Source organism: Aphelocoma coerulescens, chromosome 2 (genome assembly GCF_041296385.1).
Source record: "Aphelocoma coerulescens isolate FSJ_1873_10779 chromosome 2, UR_Acoe_1.0, whole genome shotgun sequence".
Lineage (NCBI taxonomy): Eukaryota > Metazoa > Chordata > Aves > Passeriformes > Corvidae > Aphelocoma > Aphelocoma coerulescens.
The window spans coordinates 62,161,943-62,180,976 of NC_091015.1; the positions used below are offsets into that span (position 1 = coordinate 62,161,943).

Consider the following 19,034-nt stretch of genomic DNA (forward strand, 5'->3'; position numbering starts at 1 on the left):
GATAATGCATTTACCTCAAAGACTTCAAAACTGAATTTACTACTTTTCAAAAAATGTATGCAGCCAGAAAATTAATTTCCTTTATGTCTAGTTCTTGTTTTTCATGTATTCCCTCTACAGTCACATTAGAAATGATATTTCCACCCATTTCTGGTTCTTGTGGTTGTTCAAAGTTACAGCTTTGCCCAGGAAATGTTTTTTTCAGCTCCAGTTTTTCACACAAGTAGAGCAAGAATAGCAATGCAAGGACTTTATCTCTTGTTTCTTTTGGTGGCTATGGTGTTCCAGCCATTCTGTATTTACCAGTTGTTAGGACCAACTTGCAGTCTGGACTACACAGCAGCAAAATGGCTTTCAGCGCTTGTGGGATCAAAAAGCTGGCCTGACTGAGACAAGACTTCTCAGCCCACCATGAGAACTGAATGCTTCCCTGATCTTCTCTGGTTGCACCTCAACCAGCTCCCATACCTGGAGCTTTGACACTGGCAGAGAAAATACAAGAAGGGGCTGTTAGCAGAATATCTCTCTTCCCCCCTTGCACCCTAGCAGTGTTCACCTTGGATATAAGTGGTGCTTCGTATACCTGTGAATCCTGCTGCCCTCATGGATGTTGGTGCTGATCTGTGACTTGCACACCTGCTGTTTGTGGTGGTGCTCGGAGGATGGGAGAAGCTTGAAAGTTGTGTTTTCATAAGGTCACCCCTTGACTCCAGTCCTGGGTATAGCATACATCTGTACTGTACAGCTGATATTTATCACTCAGGTGCACTCTCAAAATGGCTTTTCTTTCCCAAACCATGTGTTTGTCTAAGGGAAGGGGAGGAGGATGCATTTCAGAAAATAATCTGTGTGTTTTATACAGAAATGTGTAAATGTAGGATTTTATACAGGAGTTTCTGTAGATTTGTATAATTTTTTTCTGCTGCAGGTAGTTTTAGATGAGAAATTCTTGCTGATATTCTGTTCAGTAACAGTCACTAATCCCTGTGAATATCAATTTTGGGCTGTCTGTTGATGATAGTACAGAGATTTGAAGCAAATCCAGCCATACCTCAACAGAAATGATTAATACTGAACCTTCACATCACTGTTTCTGTCAGGACTGTAGCCCTGTAAAGTTAGAATTTTAGTCAAATGTTCCTTCCACAACCAAATATGGGTAGCAAGTGCACTAGGAGAAATATTCAGTCACTGAATTTCTCTTTTGGTATTGCCAACTTGGTTTTGTTTTAAACAGTGAAGTTATTATTTTATCATATAAAAGAATTAAAAAGAAAGAAAGAAAGAAAGAAGAGATTTCTTTCTTCCCCAGATCCCAGTTTTGTAATATTGTGGACGTGACTTAGAGTAGGCACTGGAAATGAAATGGTTTGTTTTGGTTTGGTTTTGAATTTGGGAAAAGTGTTTCTTAGCATCACAGAACAGATGTTGAGGACAGTATTCACTTGAGGTAATGTGAGAAGCTTTTCAGGTGCTTTTCCAGGAGAAGGAATACCTGCCTTGATGGGAGGAAGGAGTTAAGGGAAAAAAAGCTAAGATTTGCTGAAACAATAGTGAGCATAGCATTCTTGAGTTTGAGGTAGGGGGAGTTTAGAAAAATCATAAGTGAATGAATGAGGAGAAAGGTTCCAAAGTACCAAAAGTGGTAAAAGCTTCATTTTCTAAAAATAAAAAAACCCCATTACATTATGAGACTAATAACACATTAATTAAAAATACTGTTTTTCAAGAGAACAAAGTATTTGTGAAATTCACACATCAGTCAATTTCAAAGTTTAATTTTACTGTCATGGGTCATACCCATCACAAGAAAAACTTCCCATGAATAGCACATGAGTTCTTTTGAGATTTAGGACAAGCCTCAAGCTCTTCTTTCTGGTCAGATAATCCCCCTGGTGGATGCAGTAATCTGGTCCTCATGCTGTGGGAGTGGATCCTAATTAGCAATGCTGTTTTTCCATGGAGAGTATTGCTGCACACAGGCAGGGGCACTCTTTGCATGCAGACTGCATCCTCTTCTCATCTGTGAATGGTAGAGAGAGAAATGAGGAGAAATTGTAAAATTGAAACCATTTCAACTCTCTTAGTTTTGTACCACTTGGTTGTTTTTCTCCCAGTCATGCATACATGTATGAATGTGTACTTTCTCTGTCCTGCATAACGACTTCAAGGGTATTTTTTAAAGACCTACAGGCATTTTCTGAGTGCTTTTGAACCAGTTCACTATTTACCGGTATATTGCTTTTATAGAGGTCGTCTTTGATGAGTTTTTTGTCATATGCCCCCACTGAAGTTTCAGTGTACTCAAGCATTAGAAAAACCACTATTTGAGCGTCTTTGTTTTCTTTGTTGAGCTGTTTATTTTGCTTTCTTCCCACACAGTTCCCTGGCCTCACTCTGACAACTGCTTTTCTGCATGAATTACATTCCTCGGGGCCGCAAGTCTCCTAATTCTTCCAGTCGATTTGATTCCTGCCTGTGTGATTAGTCCTCTGCTCCAACACACAGTTGGTCTTTGCCGAGCAGGCTGCTTGCTAAGTGCCTTTAACATGAAGACCTAACTACATTTTTTAACCTCATTAGTGTGTAGGGCACTGCTTCATTCCAGCTTAATAACATGGCCACTATTGAATCATCACTTGCTCTAAAACAGGTTACAAAAAGGTTACCTAAGTTGTCTGATTTTGTTTTTGTATGACTGTGCTTTTGCCGGGTAAGTTTCTTTCAGCACATGTCCATTTTTTAGCATGTAAGTTGCTTTTTTGAAAGGAGACCATGACATTAAGAAATTTTATATTTGTATGTTCAAAAAGAAACTCAGCACCTATTCTGAAATAGCAAAACTAAGTAATAAAACCGGTAAGAAAATGTGGGTTTTGAAGAAAATGGGAAGAAGGCTTGGGGGAAAAATTTCCTACTTGTTTCAGCTTTAGAGTTATAAAGGCTTACCAGTTTAAATACAGACTTTTCACTATAATGCTGGATCTACAGCAATGCAGCCACAGTCTGCAGGGCTTCACTTTGTCTCATGGGTTAAATTTTCAGCTGAATGCATTGCTACTAAAATTTAGATTTCAGTTACAGTTGTGTATAAACTTGAATGGAAAAAAACATTCCAGGACTTCCAAATGTTGTAAAGGCAACAGAAAAGTTTCCTAAGAAGACAGTATCGCTGGGGAGCTGGGGGAAGAAAGGAGGCAGTGGGTCACATGCCACTTGTGATGGTGCATTTGTGCAGTTGCATAGCACAGCCACTCAGAGGGTGAGACTTCATGATTAATGGTGTTTATTCTTGACAGAAGCCTCCTTTATTTATCTGCAATACAGTTTAGTGATTTTATCAGTCACCTGAATGAAAAATATTCAGTCATACCAATATTGCAGTGTAAATTGAGTAGAGTCACTTTTTATTATATCTTTCAGCCTTATCATCTGCACAGTAATTTTCTAGCAGGGGTTTGATATAGAAAGGCTGGATTTAGCTGTACTTGACACAAAGCCTCTTCAATTTCCCCTAAAAGTTCAGGCTACTCTTAGAAATGTGTATAAATATATATATATATAAATATATATATATAAATATATATATAACCCTCTTATCCAAGCAATTTCAGTATTTGAAAGAATAAAGATAAAATGCGCAAACCTGGATGTGAGAAATGTTGTTCATATGAAAACATCTAATAGCTCTGAAGCCACTGGTGAAATGCTCTTTAGTGTTTAAGCTTGTGGCTTAGTGCAGTTCTCTTTGCATGGCTACGTAGTCTGACTTTCTTCTAATCAATCATCATCCAACTCCAATCAGCATACAGGCAGAGCCTATCGTTCATCCTGGGTGTAATTTCAGAGTTGAGGACTATAATGGCAACATACAGCACATTAGTCACTGCGATAACAGCTAGTGGCACTCCTGAGGAAGGGGGAGGACGGGGAAGAAGGGGAATAAAATTCTTCTCATTCTCACAGTGCATTAGTGAAATAGGAGCAAATGTTAAACAAATGTTTATTCAATTAGCTGGCTTAACAGCATTAAGTGTGAGAAAGCTTCTGACACTCCTTTGACCCACTTTTTCTGAGGGGGGAGAGGAGGGCCAAGGGAGGCAAGAAGGGGTACATTACTGTGGTCCAGATTTTTGTATATGTCCACATACTCATATGATGGTGCCTCTGTGGTGAAATACTTGAAGGATGGCAGGCTCTGCCTGTAACCTAGAGGAGGCTAAAATTTGAATAGCAAATGAGACCACCTCTAGAGCATCGGAAGACAATTGCAGAGCAGAGAAGTTTGCTATAGGAATGCAGTTGGTAATTTCGCTGCCCAGACTGTTATTACTAAAAGCAGATAATGGGTAGGATGTAGAGCTTTTCGATTTTCCTGCTGCACTTTGTGCTACAGCATAGTTTGAAGAGGAAATGGTGTGTGGAGGACCGTTGCAGCCTTGCTTGTCCTGTGCATCTGTTTTATATTCATGCTGATGATTTCTGCATCAAATGCCACATTGATACATTATCCTCCATATATTAATGACCACAAGTAAACTTGGAGCCAGCTGAAGGCAGGGGAGGAAAAAATTACCAGCACTGAGTTTGGGCAGCTCTGTGAAGGTATAAGGTATTATTTACTTATAAGTAGTAAGTAATCAGTGCAAGCTGACCAAAATAAGGCAATACCTTGGTAAGGCTCTAGCAGAAGCAAGCGATGGAAATCACATGTTACCATTACTTTTATTTACTGTTTACATTACTTCAGTGTCCAACAGCTCTGTGCAGGATTGGAGCTCTGCTGAGTGTTGTGCAAATACTAAGAGCTCTGCCAGGAAGAGCTCACAGTCAGACCTCTTTGGCAAATGAACTCTGGTGAGTCAGCTCTGATGGCCTTAGGGGTTTCCAGCCCCAGCTGTTTTTCTTGCCCTGGGGATTATCCCTTATCCCTCAGCAGGATTGTGTGCCTTTGCCCCATTTACAGTCTCACAGCTTTGCTTTGGCTCCCTGAAACTGGGCAATGAAGCGGTCAGAGGCAGAGATGTGCTGCCTGGGAGGGGCACCAGCTGGATACTCAGAGGCTTACACAGCTGCCGCAAAATTTGCCAGATAACCTCTGGTAGAAGCCTAGAATGGGCAAGTGGCATTTGGAGGGAGTAGTTATAGTTGGTTACTCTTCTGTATGTTTGCATCCTTTGTACAAGCAAAGAAATTGCCAAGTAAATCCGTATAATCCTCCCCCAGACACTGATTTCTTTGCAGCATCCTGAGAAGGATTTGGAGAAAGGAGAGGAAAGCTGGGCTGCTCTGTATTGCAAAGGCCAAGTGGACAGTGTTTCAGAGCAGTGCCAGGAGGCAGCAACAGTGGTGGGTGGATGGAAGGAAGAGGAAAAGGAGAGGCATATTGTTGTGGGGAGATTACCAGCATGTGAGGAAGAGAACAAGAAGACTGGACTTGACTTCAGAAATACTGGGGGACAGTAGATAGTTTTATTTGCATTTTTCATAACAAAGGAAATTAAACAGTCAAAACTGTATCAGCATACACATTTAAGGAATGCATGTCAAGACTCCAAGTCAAGTCTGTATCACTTGAAGCAGCAGTTGCTTGCTGTAGTCAGTACAGGTGTTACTGTGGGCTGAAAGTCACCAGTGTTAGAGCTGACCTTATGTAAACAGCATGTTAAATAACAGAATGAATATTCATTGCTTTTCATGGCATAAACTATTCTTGAGGAAATCCACAAGCTGATGGTTGGGTTATTTATGAAGTCTTATAAGTAGCAGACAGTGTATGTAAAAAACCTGGGTCTGTGTTCAGGCAGTCTGTCGGTTGAAAAATAGGAATACAGTCACTGACTAAGGATTTAGTGCCTTGATTAATGTAGTCAATTTTTAACTGTAACTACATAATGTTAACACTTCCCAAAGAAGGAAAGGGGAACCAGAGTAATATTCTTTTGCTGTCGGTCATTGCCTAATTGTCGTGCATGATTTCCCTCACCACGAACATCTCTTGTACAGTCATTTGTGTCCTCTTTTTTTTTTTTTTTTTTTGGAAATGATTCCTTTTAACTTTATGTGGGAGAAACTTTTTATTCTAACCTCAAGTGAGGTTATTTGTATATTTTAGGAATTTACATACCTGAACTGCACACATTTTGTAAGGCATTGTCCTTCCTTCAGTGAGAAAACATTTATAACATAGGATCTCTTGATCTGACCTTTCAACTGTAGATACTGAACATTTTCCAAGTGCTTTACCACAGTTTTAAAGATGGGGAAAGAGTGGAAAACAACAAACTTGTGCAAGGCGGACAGCAGATAAGTGTTGGAAACCAAACCAGAGCCTGTGTACCTTAAACCCTGATGTATCTTCTCTTATATGGGAACTACAAAGGCATGGACCCACTCATGATTTATTTGAACATATATCTACTAAGTGAAAGACTGCTACCAAATCAGATTCTGTGACTTACTTCCCTACGCTGACTACAGTTCCAGTGTGAAGTTTGGAGGAAAAGTGAGAAAATATTCACTAGGTGTTGACACATGGAAAATGATACAGGAAATCAAGAGGGGTTTTTTGTATTAGGACTTAAAAAACATGCTCATGTTTTCCTTTTTCTTCATTTCCACCATTAAGAAAATATAGTTAACAGTGCTTACTCTTTTGCAGCACTTGAGCTGTTTTGTATGAGGTGTGCTCTGACATTTCCACGTATTCAAATAATTCTTTATATGTTCATAGTTACTTGCTTAATTTTCCTAAGTCCAAGAATGTGATATAGCAGCTTTGAGGCAGTGAGTGATTCTAGGGGAATGGAGTGCCTATTTGAAGCTAGATTTTCTGAAAAAAATTAGGTATTAAAAATTATATTATTGATTTCCCATAGTATGTATTTATGGGTTTGATTGTTTACCAATTCAATTAGAAGTGAAAAGAGAAAAGGACTGTGGATTGCATTTTAAAAATGCTCAGTGCTGGCCTCAATCTCCTTGCATTGAAATCTCAGAGCTCAACTTTATTAATATAAAAACCTTTTGTTAGCCAGTTTTTGGCTGCTGGTGCTGAAGTGTCAGTCTGTACGAGCAACTATGGTAATAAATAAACAATAGAAATTTAACATGGGAGATATTACCAAAGGAATTGAGCCGTGTGCTTTAGAATAGGAGTCACTACATACCAAGAAAGTCCTTGTTTGTTTGTCTTCCAGGTTCTACTAGAAATAAAAGTGTTAAATGTTTTGTGGACAGACATCAGAAGATTATTGCAGAAAAAAAAGAAAAAGATAAAAGAAGAGTACCATAGGCAGTTTAATGAGTTTAATATTTTTCAATTCTCCAGACAGGACTGAATTGAACAGGTATCAGAGAAACAGTGTAGATATCATTGGTATGGGAGTTATGCCATCAGTGCTTGCTCCAGCATTGAATAACGTACTGTTAAATGATTAAATATCGAGGTTTGAACTTTGACACGTTCATAATATAACAAGATGGATGAAAAGGCAATAATAAATTAGGTTATGTTACAATATTTCATCCCACTTCGTTGACAAGCTTTGTTCTGTGAGATAGATTATTGATCCATCTGTAACCTCAGCTCAGTGTCATATTTACAATGTTATAGTTAAGGATCACTTGCTGTTTTCAATATAAATGTATTTTTCAACAGATTCATAAAAGAGCCATTTAAAATTTTATCGGGACAAAACTTGGCATTAAGATTTCCATTCTTGGAGTTATAGTTTCCTTTAAAATCAGAAACTGCTTAAATCACCATGAGTTTTTTTTAAGATAGATTGTGCTTAGAAGAGGTTTTTGTCCAAGCACAGCTTAAAGTTATTTGGAAACCATTTATGACAGATCTCTAACACCAAACCAACCTCAAAAATATTAATCCAGATTTTCCTGTGGCAGAGACCTTTGTGGCTGCTCCGAATGGCTTTACATCTGCTTCCAGAAAACATTGCTATTGAAAAATGCCTGTGGCAAGTGTGGGGGTTGTAGTCAGCTGTGGGGCCTGCTGTAGTTTTCACAGTTGCGAGAGATACAAGAATGGGGACAATTTGCATGGTATTGGTATTTTGGCATGTATTAAAACAGTTCAAGCACTCCAAAGCAAGTAAGTACCCTGAGGCCACTAATTGGCTATAATTGTCATGAGTGTCCTCACCTGAGACTTCTACCAACACCTCATGCACCCAGGAACTCCTTTTTAGCTGAGCTGCCTGACTGGTGTTATAATTAGTGCCCATATCTGGTCCTGCTCCTGGCTGAGCTCAGGATCTGCGCTGTAGGGAGCTGTTCTAGATAGAGCCCTCAGAACTATGGCATAACTTGTCTCCTGACCTGTCTTTGTCCCTGTCTCCTTCTGCACTTGACTGTCCTAACCCAGACTTGGTTTGTCACTTTGCCTTGTCTCAGACTGCTGATTGACTGCGTAAGCAGCATCTGGCTCTGGTCACTCGCTCAGATCTGGTGGCATGCAGTGCATTGCCCGTGTGTGGCTCCTGGCTTGCCTTTTCTTAGGAGGAAGCTGGCCTTTGCTGCTCCCCAGCACCTTGAACTGGTTCTCTTTCCTTTCCATTCCCCCCTCCTCAATTTCTAACTCAGTTCCATGCATGAATCCAAGTAAGATAGTTTCATGAACTTTAGGCTAGTCTTCTGATCCTATCAGTAGGGCACTGAGAGGGTGGTTGAAAGGACCCACAGTTAACAAGTTCTGTGCTGGCTTACCTACCCAGGGACTTTCACCTCTAGTTGTAGCCAGACAGCAGTATTTCACCTGTACAAGTTAGCTGTTCCATTAGTACCAAAGAAAGGGATAAGATTTGAATTTGGGCAGTCTGATCTTCCTCATTGTAAAACTGGCTAATGCTTAAAAATAGCCTGAAGTATCCCAGTATCCCAGTTCTTTCTGCTGTTGGAAAGAATGTGTGATCCTTTCAAGATAATACTAGGTAATGATCTGTGCATGCAGATCATTTTGAAATATGTATAACTTGCTCATTCTTGCCTCATCAACTCTCAGATTCCCATGATCTTCCTTCACCAGTTAAAAAAGGGCTGTATGGGCTGAAAAGGGAATTGCATTTGATTCAGTTTTTGTGGTGGTTAAAATCCAAACCTGCTGCTAGTCAGTCTTCTTGTGCAGAGTTCATTTATTGAAGCTGTAAGTGACAAAACTAAATGACACATGGTTTTCATGAGTAATAACTGAAATCCCACAGGTAGCTCACCTGTGGTTCAGCAGTGATCAGAAAAAAAAAACATTAAAAAAAAAGTGGCTTTACACATACTGCGATTTGCCCTACAACTGATGCTGTTCACAGCTGCTGAACTGGTGTGACTATGTAAGTTTTTAAGACTGTGCAGACACCTCTGCAACATTCATCAAAATAAAGTCATAACTAGTAGGAAAAAATACACCTGTTTGCCCTTACACTGATCTCACTGCCTCATCACATGTGTGCCATTCACAGGCTGAGTGCTTGAGATTCCCCGTGGCATCAGAGTTGGGACAGGAAGAAGCTGGCAGGCTGGATGTGTATGGGGAGTGGGAAGTCCTGTGGAGATATGGAAGCTGTGTGACACTCATGCTATTTCAGTACCTTAGCAGTGAACAGGAAGGCCTTCTGGACTGAAAGGAGGAGATGCCATCACAGCCAGCACTGTACTCAGTTCCTTCTCATTTATGTCAATACAGTATGTATTGAAAGTATGATCAGCTTTGTATTAAATTGGAGTTGAGTTTTCAGGATCTCTAGAAGTAGACACAGAGGTTCTGATTCAGAAAAGAGCATACATCTGCTTCGCTCCCTCCCATAAGTGGTCTGAATATGTTGTATAACAGAAGAGCCCCTGCACAGGAGAAGATCCAGGGCAAGTTCTGCCTTCACACAGTTTACAGGTGAGCCATAAATTGTCAGGCAGTATCACTGAAAATCTCCTTGCCCCTTCTTGTGCTGAAGCCTCATTGCATCCCATGAAGTAGCCTCAGACCCAAGGCAGAACACCGTTCACCAGGATGCACGGCTAGTTTGAAGGATGCTGGGCCTAAGGGTCCTGAGTTTGAAGGAGGGTCCCCAGCTTCTTTCCCTGTTCATGACATCAGAGTTGGACTAGATGACCTGTAAAGGTACCTTCCAATCCAAACCATTCTATTATTCTATACATGTGAAATAAAAATTATGGGGAGGGACTGACACCCACATCTGGAGATTTTATTTGCTTGTTACTGAATGGGTATCTGCAGAGCCACTCCCAGGCTGTTCTCTTTGCTGTTTACAGGACAAAAGTCATTATTTATTGGTATACAATGAGGTTGCAAAACAACAATAAAGGTGTTTGGCAGCACCCTTTCTAAAAGCTACATTTTAGTTTGAAGGAGGGAATTAATACTTGTGAAAGATGTTCACCGTAGTTTAAGCACAGAGGGAAACAAAGGATATGTGATGTTTATTGGAATAAATCAGGATGACTCAAACTGTGGGACTAAGAGCAGATGAAAAAGGTAGGAGGGAAAATGGGTCTGTAGGGAAAGGAGGGTCTGGGAACACAGAGAAGTGAGAAAAGTCCAGACTGAAAGTGAGCACAGAAGTTAGCAGCATGTTAAAATCAGATGCTGGAGAGAAATTAGGAAACATTAGAGTCCAGAGCTGGGAATTATTTGTGGAATCTGATGACTCCTTATTTCTGCCTTAGATAATACTGTTTATATGCCAGCTGTTGATTGATGATACCCAGGTCAGTGCCTTTTCCCTAGCATCCTAGGAAAACTGTGGAGCTCAGAGGAGGAGAGAGAGAGAAAGAGGCAGGGCTGAGGAGGAGAAGAGCGGCTGAGTCCTGGTGTCCTTGAATGGCTCTTGTTGGATCTGGAGGGAGAAGCTGACAGCCTGACTCCTAATCTTGCTCCTGCGGCAGCATTTGGCTGTTGGCCAGCTGGAGAGTGAATCACTGAGGCCAATACAGACTTTCAGCCTTTTTGCATAAGCATTTAAACAGTTTTTTGTTCAATATGCACCAGATAAGGCCAGGGCCCCAGCTTGCCTGCATGCTCTTCGTGTTTCTAACTATGAGTTGGGATCCCATTTAAAAAAAACCCTTGTAAAATGATATCCAAACTTAGTTTCTTTGTTACTCTTGTATTAAATTTGCTGTACTACTGTATTTTCCTCACTCCCAGGATGGGAAATTCACTCTGTAATGTGATACCCAGCTGTAGTACTTCTGCTTCCTACATCACCATGATTTTTAAAGCTCCTGCCTACCAAACTTGGCCTCACAGGGAACCAGGAGACAACAAATGTTTCATGTCTGGTGGGGTTTCATAGTACCAAGATAAAATATGCACTTCCACTGTAAAACAAAGTTACTTTAGAACTATGTAGACAAAAAGTTCTCTGAGGAAAGGAGATGTCTGGTTTGCACAGTGGTGGAAAGTGGCTTCTGGTTTCAGATTCTCAGTGCATTTCAAATATGGTGAAGGCATGCTAGTGAGTTACTTAGCTTTATGTGGGTTACTTGCTCAGGTGCCAGTGGAGTGACTGCACTGTTGGTACCTGCTGCTAATGCAAAATGCAGCTCTCTAACAAACTTTGGAGTTAGGAGGTATTTTCATACAGGAAGGCTAAACAGGCTTACCTTGCAGAAAGCTGTAGGAGGGCAAGAAACACAAAAAAAGTCAAATAGGAAAGGGAAGGGAAAAGAGGGAGACAAACACATCAGGAGAAATCTTCATTCCTCAGGTTTTACAAGCCCTCATGGATTTAGTGGCACGGAAGCTGGCGTCATGTTAGGAATTCATGACTTTGATCACTGTCCCACTCATATGCTAGCGTTTCCGAGCTGATGGCAGGGCAGAATTGGCTCCGATGTAAGATTATGTTCTGTTGGCCTTTTAGGTGATGACAACTACCTCCATTGATCATGATATGTGTGCGTTAAAGGAAAAAAAATACATTTCTTGTTTGATTACTCTTTGTAAGCCAACAGCATCAAAGGAACAGGCTGCCCTCACTGCTCTCACAGCTGCTGCCTGTGTCTGTGCTGTATATATGCTAAATTAATTGGAAAAACAGGGACAAAAAGGCATTTAGTTCGGGTCAGCCAGTTGGACTACAGCAAATGCATGACAGGCTTAATCATTGTCTTTCACCAAAGAGCAGGTTGGCAAGGGCAGGCACTCCAACCCCTTCTGATGAAATTTGTACTTTTTCCAGTTCCTTTGGAGATGGGGTGCTGTGAGAGAAAAGTCTCTAAGCAGAGCCCAGACGCTGTCGTATCAACAGGGTGGGATGATGGGGAGGGTTACAGCAGGTTATTTATCTTTTGTCAGCTGTGAACTCAGCTTTCAGCCTTGGTTCATCACACATAGCATGAGAGGGCACCACAGCTTTCCCTTCCCAAAAATGAGTAGTTAATTAATGGGGTCTTGTTAAAAAACATTGGTCTCTGGCGCCATACTAAAAACACACATATGCAGCAATCTTTCTTCCTCTGCCACGAAGTTTTGTGCATTTTTCATGGGAATGGACAGCAACAAAAAAATGCTCCAAAGGACCTATCTGTTTTAATAGCTTACAAAGTTTGGGACTCCTGAAATGATTTCTATATAGACATGCCATCTTGCACTTTCAGAAAGTAAGCCGGCAAATGAAGGGCATGGGTGCAGTATGGCTCTCAAAGCTCCTTTTTCAATAGCCACATTGTTTTGAAGATGTAAATGATTCTGAATCTCAGTATGTATTTCATATTGCAGTAAGAATTACTATGTAATACAGTGTGCATATTTTGTACTAATTGAAGTGATTTTCTCCTTAAATGCTTGGGGAAAGGGTACTGAGGTGTGTAAAGATTAAAACAAATATAAAATCATGTTAAAATTGGTCAGAGAAATGTTTTTAATAATGGGTACAGAGAAGAATTAATTTCCCATCCTTTTTCTTTCCAGGCAGTTGACTTTAGTACATGTACAACCTACACATGCAGCAACTAGTTATTATTCTTCAAGAAACAAGTGTGTTACCTTTACAGTATTTTTCTTTATTGTATAGATAACCTGACCGGTTCTTTTTTCTTCCTTTTATTTCTTCCAGGCCTTCTGCCTTATCTAGTAGCCCGACATACTCAGAGCTTCCATTCCTTAGAATTTCCCCACACCGAAATCCTGCTGCAACATCAGAGTCTCCCTTCAGCACCCCTCACCCATACATTAACCCCTACATGGACTACATCAGGTCCCTGCACAGCAGCCCGTCTCTCTCCATGATCTCGGCAGCCCGTGGACTCAGCCCAACAGACGGTGGGTTAAGATAGGCTTCCTGTTTTCTGTCATTGTAGCAACTTAAGTTATATTAATCTTGTCAACATTTTTCCCCCTTGTTCAAAGCAGCTTCACCAGGTTTGTCAGACATATTCATTATGTCATAAATGTTTCAATACTTCATCAGCCGATCATGGCTCATTTGTACATCTCACAAATGTTGAAACTTCAGGGAGAAGAAAAAAAAAAAGCTGCCTCATTCAAAATTTATGCTGGAAGGGTGGTGTATGTCTTGTGATATCTTTTGTTTGTGGGGCTGACATTGGGTGTAATTCTGATCTCCTAAGAAATCTACTGTACCTGCACTGAACTGAGTCAGATTCTTCATGGGTGCATGTCAGTGTATAACCATGGAGTTCTTCAGGCACAAAAGGCTTGTTAATTAAAATAGTATTTTTCAATCATATAAAGCATGCACTGACTAGTTATACTTAGTCAATAATTCTATTATAGTTGTGTAGAATTATTTCATTTTATCCTAGCCAACAGTATGGCCAAATGAAGTGATGCTTATGTAGAAGTGGCTGATGATCAAGACTGTCCCTTTTAATCTAAATGGTGGCCTGTATACTTGAAATATCAGTGCTTTAGGTCTTGGTGTGACCATGGCTTTTACTTTCCAGGCTATTTGGGCTGAAGTGAACTCCCGTGATCACTCTTGTCATTACTCTAGCACATTTCCTATTCATTTCAGTGGGAATTTTGCCAAAGTGAGCCGTCAACAGAGTTGCAAAAAAAAAGGCTGTCTTGTTAATAGTAGGTTTTTCAATAGTGGGTAAGCATAAGCACTTTGACATTCCAAAATGGTAGCACTTGCTGAAGGGAACTAAAATATAACATATTCAGAAATGACTATGTAGAGAAAGGAAATTAAACTGGTACTTTAACTATGGGAAAGATCTTCCTAGTGTATTCAGAAACTTACCAGAGTTAAACTGCCTTTAGCTGAATTTGAAAAATGAGCAGTGCACCCTATCCAAACGGATAACTAATTAATCCTCGTTTATAAGAATATATACCTTTACAGTTAATCCATTAGTTATGGGCACATATTCTTATGAGAATAAATTTTAATGACCTATTGTCAGTCAAGGTATATGGCATGCACATAGGGTTTTCCTAGCAGCACTTTGGATGTTACATGAATTCTTGCTAACTCTACCCCTTTTGTTTTAGCAGATGTATTTTTAAAAAAAACATTTTGAAGAAAAAAATATGAATGCTCAGAAAGGGAAGTTTTGACTTCAGGAGCTTTGGAGCTTTAGATATAGGATAAACATGACAGAGCTATAATGTAATGGCATATACTGGGAAAACTCATGTGATGCATGCTTGGGCTTTTTCACAGGAGCTAATATGCACAATACTTTGCTATTTTCAATACTCTTCAGGTCACATTCATGCAGAATTTCATTTATACTTAAGGTATGTTCCAGTGGCAGACAAAAGAAGGTGTGAAGGAAACCACCCATCACAGAACTTTATGACATTAAGCTGTATACAGTCTTGGTCTCAGCTATACCACACTGAATTCACTTGCAAAGATGTAGGCAAATAGTGCTCTCTGAGGTACACTGGGCTATCTGTCCCAGCACCCAACTGACACTCCAGAAAGGCAGAGATCTTCCAGAGATGTCACAGGGTAAATACCCTGCCTCAACTCCACCTGCCACCTCAGAAAGACACTTTTCTCCTGCCAGCCTACGTAGCTTGGGTTCTCCAAGGCTTTCAGATGGAATGAGACACTCAGGTGTGGACAGCTCAGCTGAGTATGCTCTGTCTTAATGCTCATTCCCTGAACTTTGATTGCTGACTGGATACGCAGCCTTAATCTGTCATGGGGACATGCTAAACTCACTAGCTTAAGCATCTTTCTTCAGGTTTTGAACAAATACATGTTACTTCACACTTCCTATAGGCTCACAGCCCATCTTTGATCAGTTACCACAGCCCTGGTGTTGTGCAGCATCCAATGAAAATACAGTAACTTGATTGAGGCATTGAAGATATCTCAGTCAAACAGCATGCTGTTGAAAAGCTTCAAGTTTGTTCCCTGGAATCCATAGTCTGTTGTACGATCAATCAGGTATACAGCCTTTTTTGGATGTGGGTTCCTGGGATCAGATAATCTGAATCATGGTTTGAGCACTGCTAGAATGCAAATAAAACACTTCTGTGGTTTAAAGAGGTACATGCACATAACGTACTAATAACATAATGGACACAGTGGCTTAAGTCATATAGCATTTGAACTATGAAAACTTGGAAGTTGTTATTCCTCTTCTGAAAGCCATAGTGAGATTTCTCTTGCTACCCTAATTGCTTTAGGACAGTTAGATAATTATATCAGTGTACTACTGGGCTTGGTCTGCTGACTCACATATCTGGGGATGGCCAGGAGCCACAACTATCTAGAACATAACTCTTGTCACTTCACCTTACCCAGCAGATTTGGTGGGTCAGGGGTGACTGAGGACTCCTCCAAAGGTTTGGAGCAGGGGTAGGGATGGGATTGTTGGTGTGTGTAGAGGAGAGTGCTCAAATGAAGCTCAGCTGTGCTTATGGTGCAGAAGCAAATGCCTCCACTTGTAGAAAAATGGGAACAAAGCTGAAGCTACCCGGGAATAAACAGGAAAAAATTCAGGGCTGCAGGCCTACCAGTTTACCTTTCATTTACCCTTCACGCAATACATCATTTAGTAGGTTAATTTTTTATGTTTGAGGGAGGTAGTAAGGAATGATCTTTAAAGAGCACCAGAGCATTTCTTGGCATATGGAACATTTAGTAATGCAATTACGTGTTAACTATGTTTTCTGCAGCAGTTAATTTTAAAGTTTGCAGCCAATGTTATTGTTAGTTAGCCCAGACACTTATGTCAGAAAGCTCAGGAAGTACTTTCAGTGTGTCTGGAAATATACCATGGTTGCCTACTACTGTAAAACTTTAATATCAGTGATTCAGTGTGAGTTATCCATCTTTTAAAATTTGGTCTGAATGATTTCTTTACCATTTCACAGAAAGTGGAAAGATAGTAATGAATTGTGAAATCAGTTTTCAATTTGGAAAAAATACCAGCAAGCTTTAATTTGTCTCAGCTCGTTTTTTATGCCATTCCTATTCCTGTTTGATGTACTTCTATTTTTCAGAACCCTTCCTTATAGATTTAACATTTTAACATCAAAAGCACATTCTTTCATTTTATTTGGTAGTAACAAATCTGTTGCTGAATAAACTTTTCTCCAAATTCCAATGCCTTGTTTATATTCAGAACATAAAAAGTGTAAATCTTGATTCTTTGTTTCTAAGGTTTGCATTTAGGGTCTGATTCTCTAATGAAGGTATAATGGTCTTTTTAATAGTGCTGTGTAGGTAACAATATTCAGAGAATTTCAGCCTAAAATTTTGTTTTCATTCAAGATTCAGCTGCTGAGATTAAAAAAAAATCTCATTAAATGATATGAAAGAATATAAAAATAATCTGGTGTACCAGCTTGGGATGCAGCCCGTTCACCTAAGGAACCTGAAGCATTTTAGGCAAGCTTGCATACCATCTTGTGGTGACCAGAGTGTAAACTGTTTTGCAAGTGGGACAGGGAGAGACCAGAGAGAAGGGCTGCTCACCTCAGGTTTCATGGCAAGTCAGGGTCAGGATCAAGGAGAAGGAGCCCAGCTTATTTTATGAGTACTTCTTACACAGGCTCATGAAATGACCCTCTGCCGTCAGTAGCATCTGAAGCCTGTTGAGAGGAGATGATCTTAGAGTGATGCCAATTTTTCTATTTGTCCAGGGTTGCCCATTAGTTGAAGGCCTGCTTGAAAATTGGAGGGGAACAGGAAGTTCTAATTTTTACATGAGATAACAGCTAATACAGTCATTGCATGCAGTGCATGATGCAGAGGACTGCATCACGATAACCTCACTGATGGGATGTAGAGTCTATCCAGTCTGTGGTTTTGACTCTGCAAACGGGCTTGTGTGTCAAATATACTTATACATGAACTTTGAAGGATGGGATGGTCACATTTATTGGCTTCAGTCTCTCCTCTTAAAAAACTGACCCTGTGTTGTTCATGGACAACTATTATTTTTCCTGGAATCATACTTTACCCCTGTTTACTCCTAAGCATAGACACAGAGGGACATGGTGAGGGAGAATCTTCTAGTCCTCTAAGCAGAGACTCCAGATACTTGAATGTTTATGGAGGTTCAGCCATGTTGTTACCTTAGAAATGGATTCCTTTGGGTCAGGAGTGAGGTAAATGGGATAAAATGCTAGGAAGGTTTTCTTGCTTTTTTATGTCACTAAATAAATCATACTAGTTTCCATTGCTGTCAGCCTGACACTTTTTGAGTCACTTAATAATAAATACAAAAATATGAGATCACTAAGCTCATTAATATTTTATGTCTTGCTGGTTTTTTTGAATGGTGTCTTTACAGTACCACTGGTTGAAATATATTGACCAGTGGTGGCATACTGCAGACATTGCATTACATTAAAAAATAAACAAGCTGTTTTAATGGCCAGAGAAACCGGCAATGTGATAAAACTTTCCTTTTGTTTATCTTACATCATTAACGGTACTTTTATGTTGTTTTTTTTAGCTCCACATGCTGGCGTCAGTCCAGCTGAATATTATCATCAGATGGCTCTGTTGGCAGGCCAGCGCAGTCCGTATGCAGACATCATTCCTTCAGCTGCCACTGCGGGAGCTGGGGCGCTTCATATGGAATATCTTCACGCCATGGATAGTGAGTGATATTTTCTAGAAGTATAGACGGTCCTACAAAGGGAACCACGTGGGTTTTTTGCGGTCTGACCCAAAAGGCCTCCATGCTGACAGAGAAGTGGGAGTCAACATAAGAACATAAGCCTCCTCACGAGGCTGGAGGGCCAGAGAATTGATTGCCAAATGCACAAGGGTTATGTCAAGCCTAAAAGTAAACTTCGAAAGAAAGTGGGGAGAGGAGCAGGACTGCTCCTGAAAACAGGTTATAAATTTTGTTTCTAGTGGGGCTTGAGTGCTTTTGAAAATGCCCTTTTCTATTTGCAATCAGTAACTCACTTTCCTAGTTAGGCTGAGTATTTCCCTGATGAGCTCTCTGTTAACAGAAAGTTTACATCTGTTTTTCTGTTAGGAGAGCATGCCCTGCACGTTTTAGAGAGTGCTAGTTGTGCTTACAAGTTGTGTATCATAGACCAATAGATCAGAGACTACTTTTAAAGTGAAGCAGTTTGCTGAATTCTCAAGGATCCTGACTTAGTTTTCCAAAATACTAAGAGCTTTCTTTATCCATTCAGCATCTTTCAGTTCTCTTATCTGTCTCTGTTTCTCTGTTGAAGGAGGAAAATAGAGGACCCCATTCCAAACTGCTTGCTACTGCTTCTATTGATCAACAAGAAAGGATTATGCAGAGCATTCCCCTGTAGTCATAGATGCTTACACGCTTTCTGTTCCTTCCAATGAAGGCAATAAAAAATGGTGGCAAGAAAAGGTGGTGATGTTGACTTTTGCTTGGTAGTACAGACCAATACAATAGTATCAGCCCACCTTGTTTTGCTGTAGAATTTTAAACCTTTTGTTTACATGCAATTTCTTCTTCCTGCTGTTGGCTGCATACCATAGTTGGTGATCTCAAGGAGTGTGGGTGTTGGGAGGTTTACATGGGCATATAGGAATATATATAGAGCTAGCCCTGCAGAGCACATGCCTTGGAGT

The 19,034-nt window shown here is 40.2% G+C and overlaps 1 protein-coding gene across 1 annotated transcript in view; it reads left to right on the plus strand.

Annotated features, from left to right (window-relative positions):
* GLI3 (GLI family zinc finger 3) overlaps positions 1 to 19,034 on the plus strand; it is a 207,906-nt gene that overhangs the window by 122,557 nt on the left and 66,315 nt on the right. The window contains exons 6-7 of the mRNA XM_069007783.1: positions 13,086 to 13,291; positions 17,920 to 18,066. Coding sequence (XP_068863884.1) covers positions 13,086 to 13,291; positions 17,920 to 18,066 — 353 coding nt within the window. The remainder of the gene's footprint in view (positions 1 to 13,085; positions 13,292 to 17,919; positions 18,067 to 19,034) is intronic.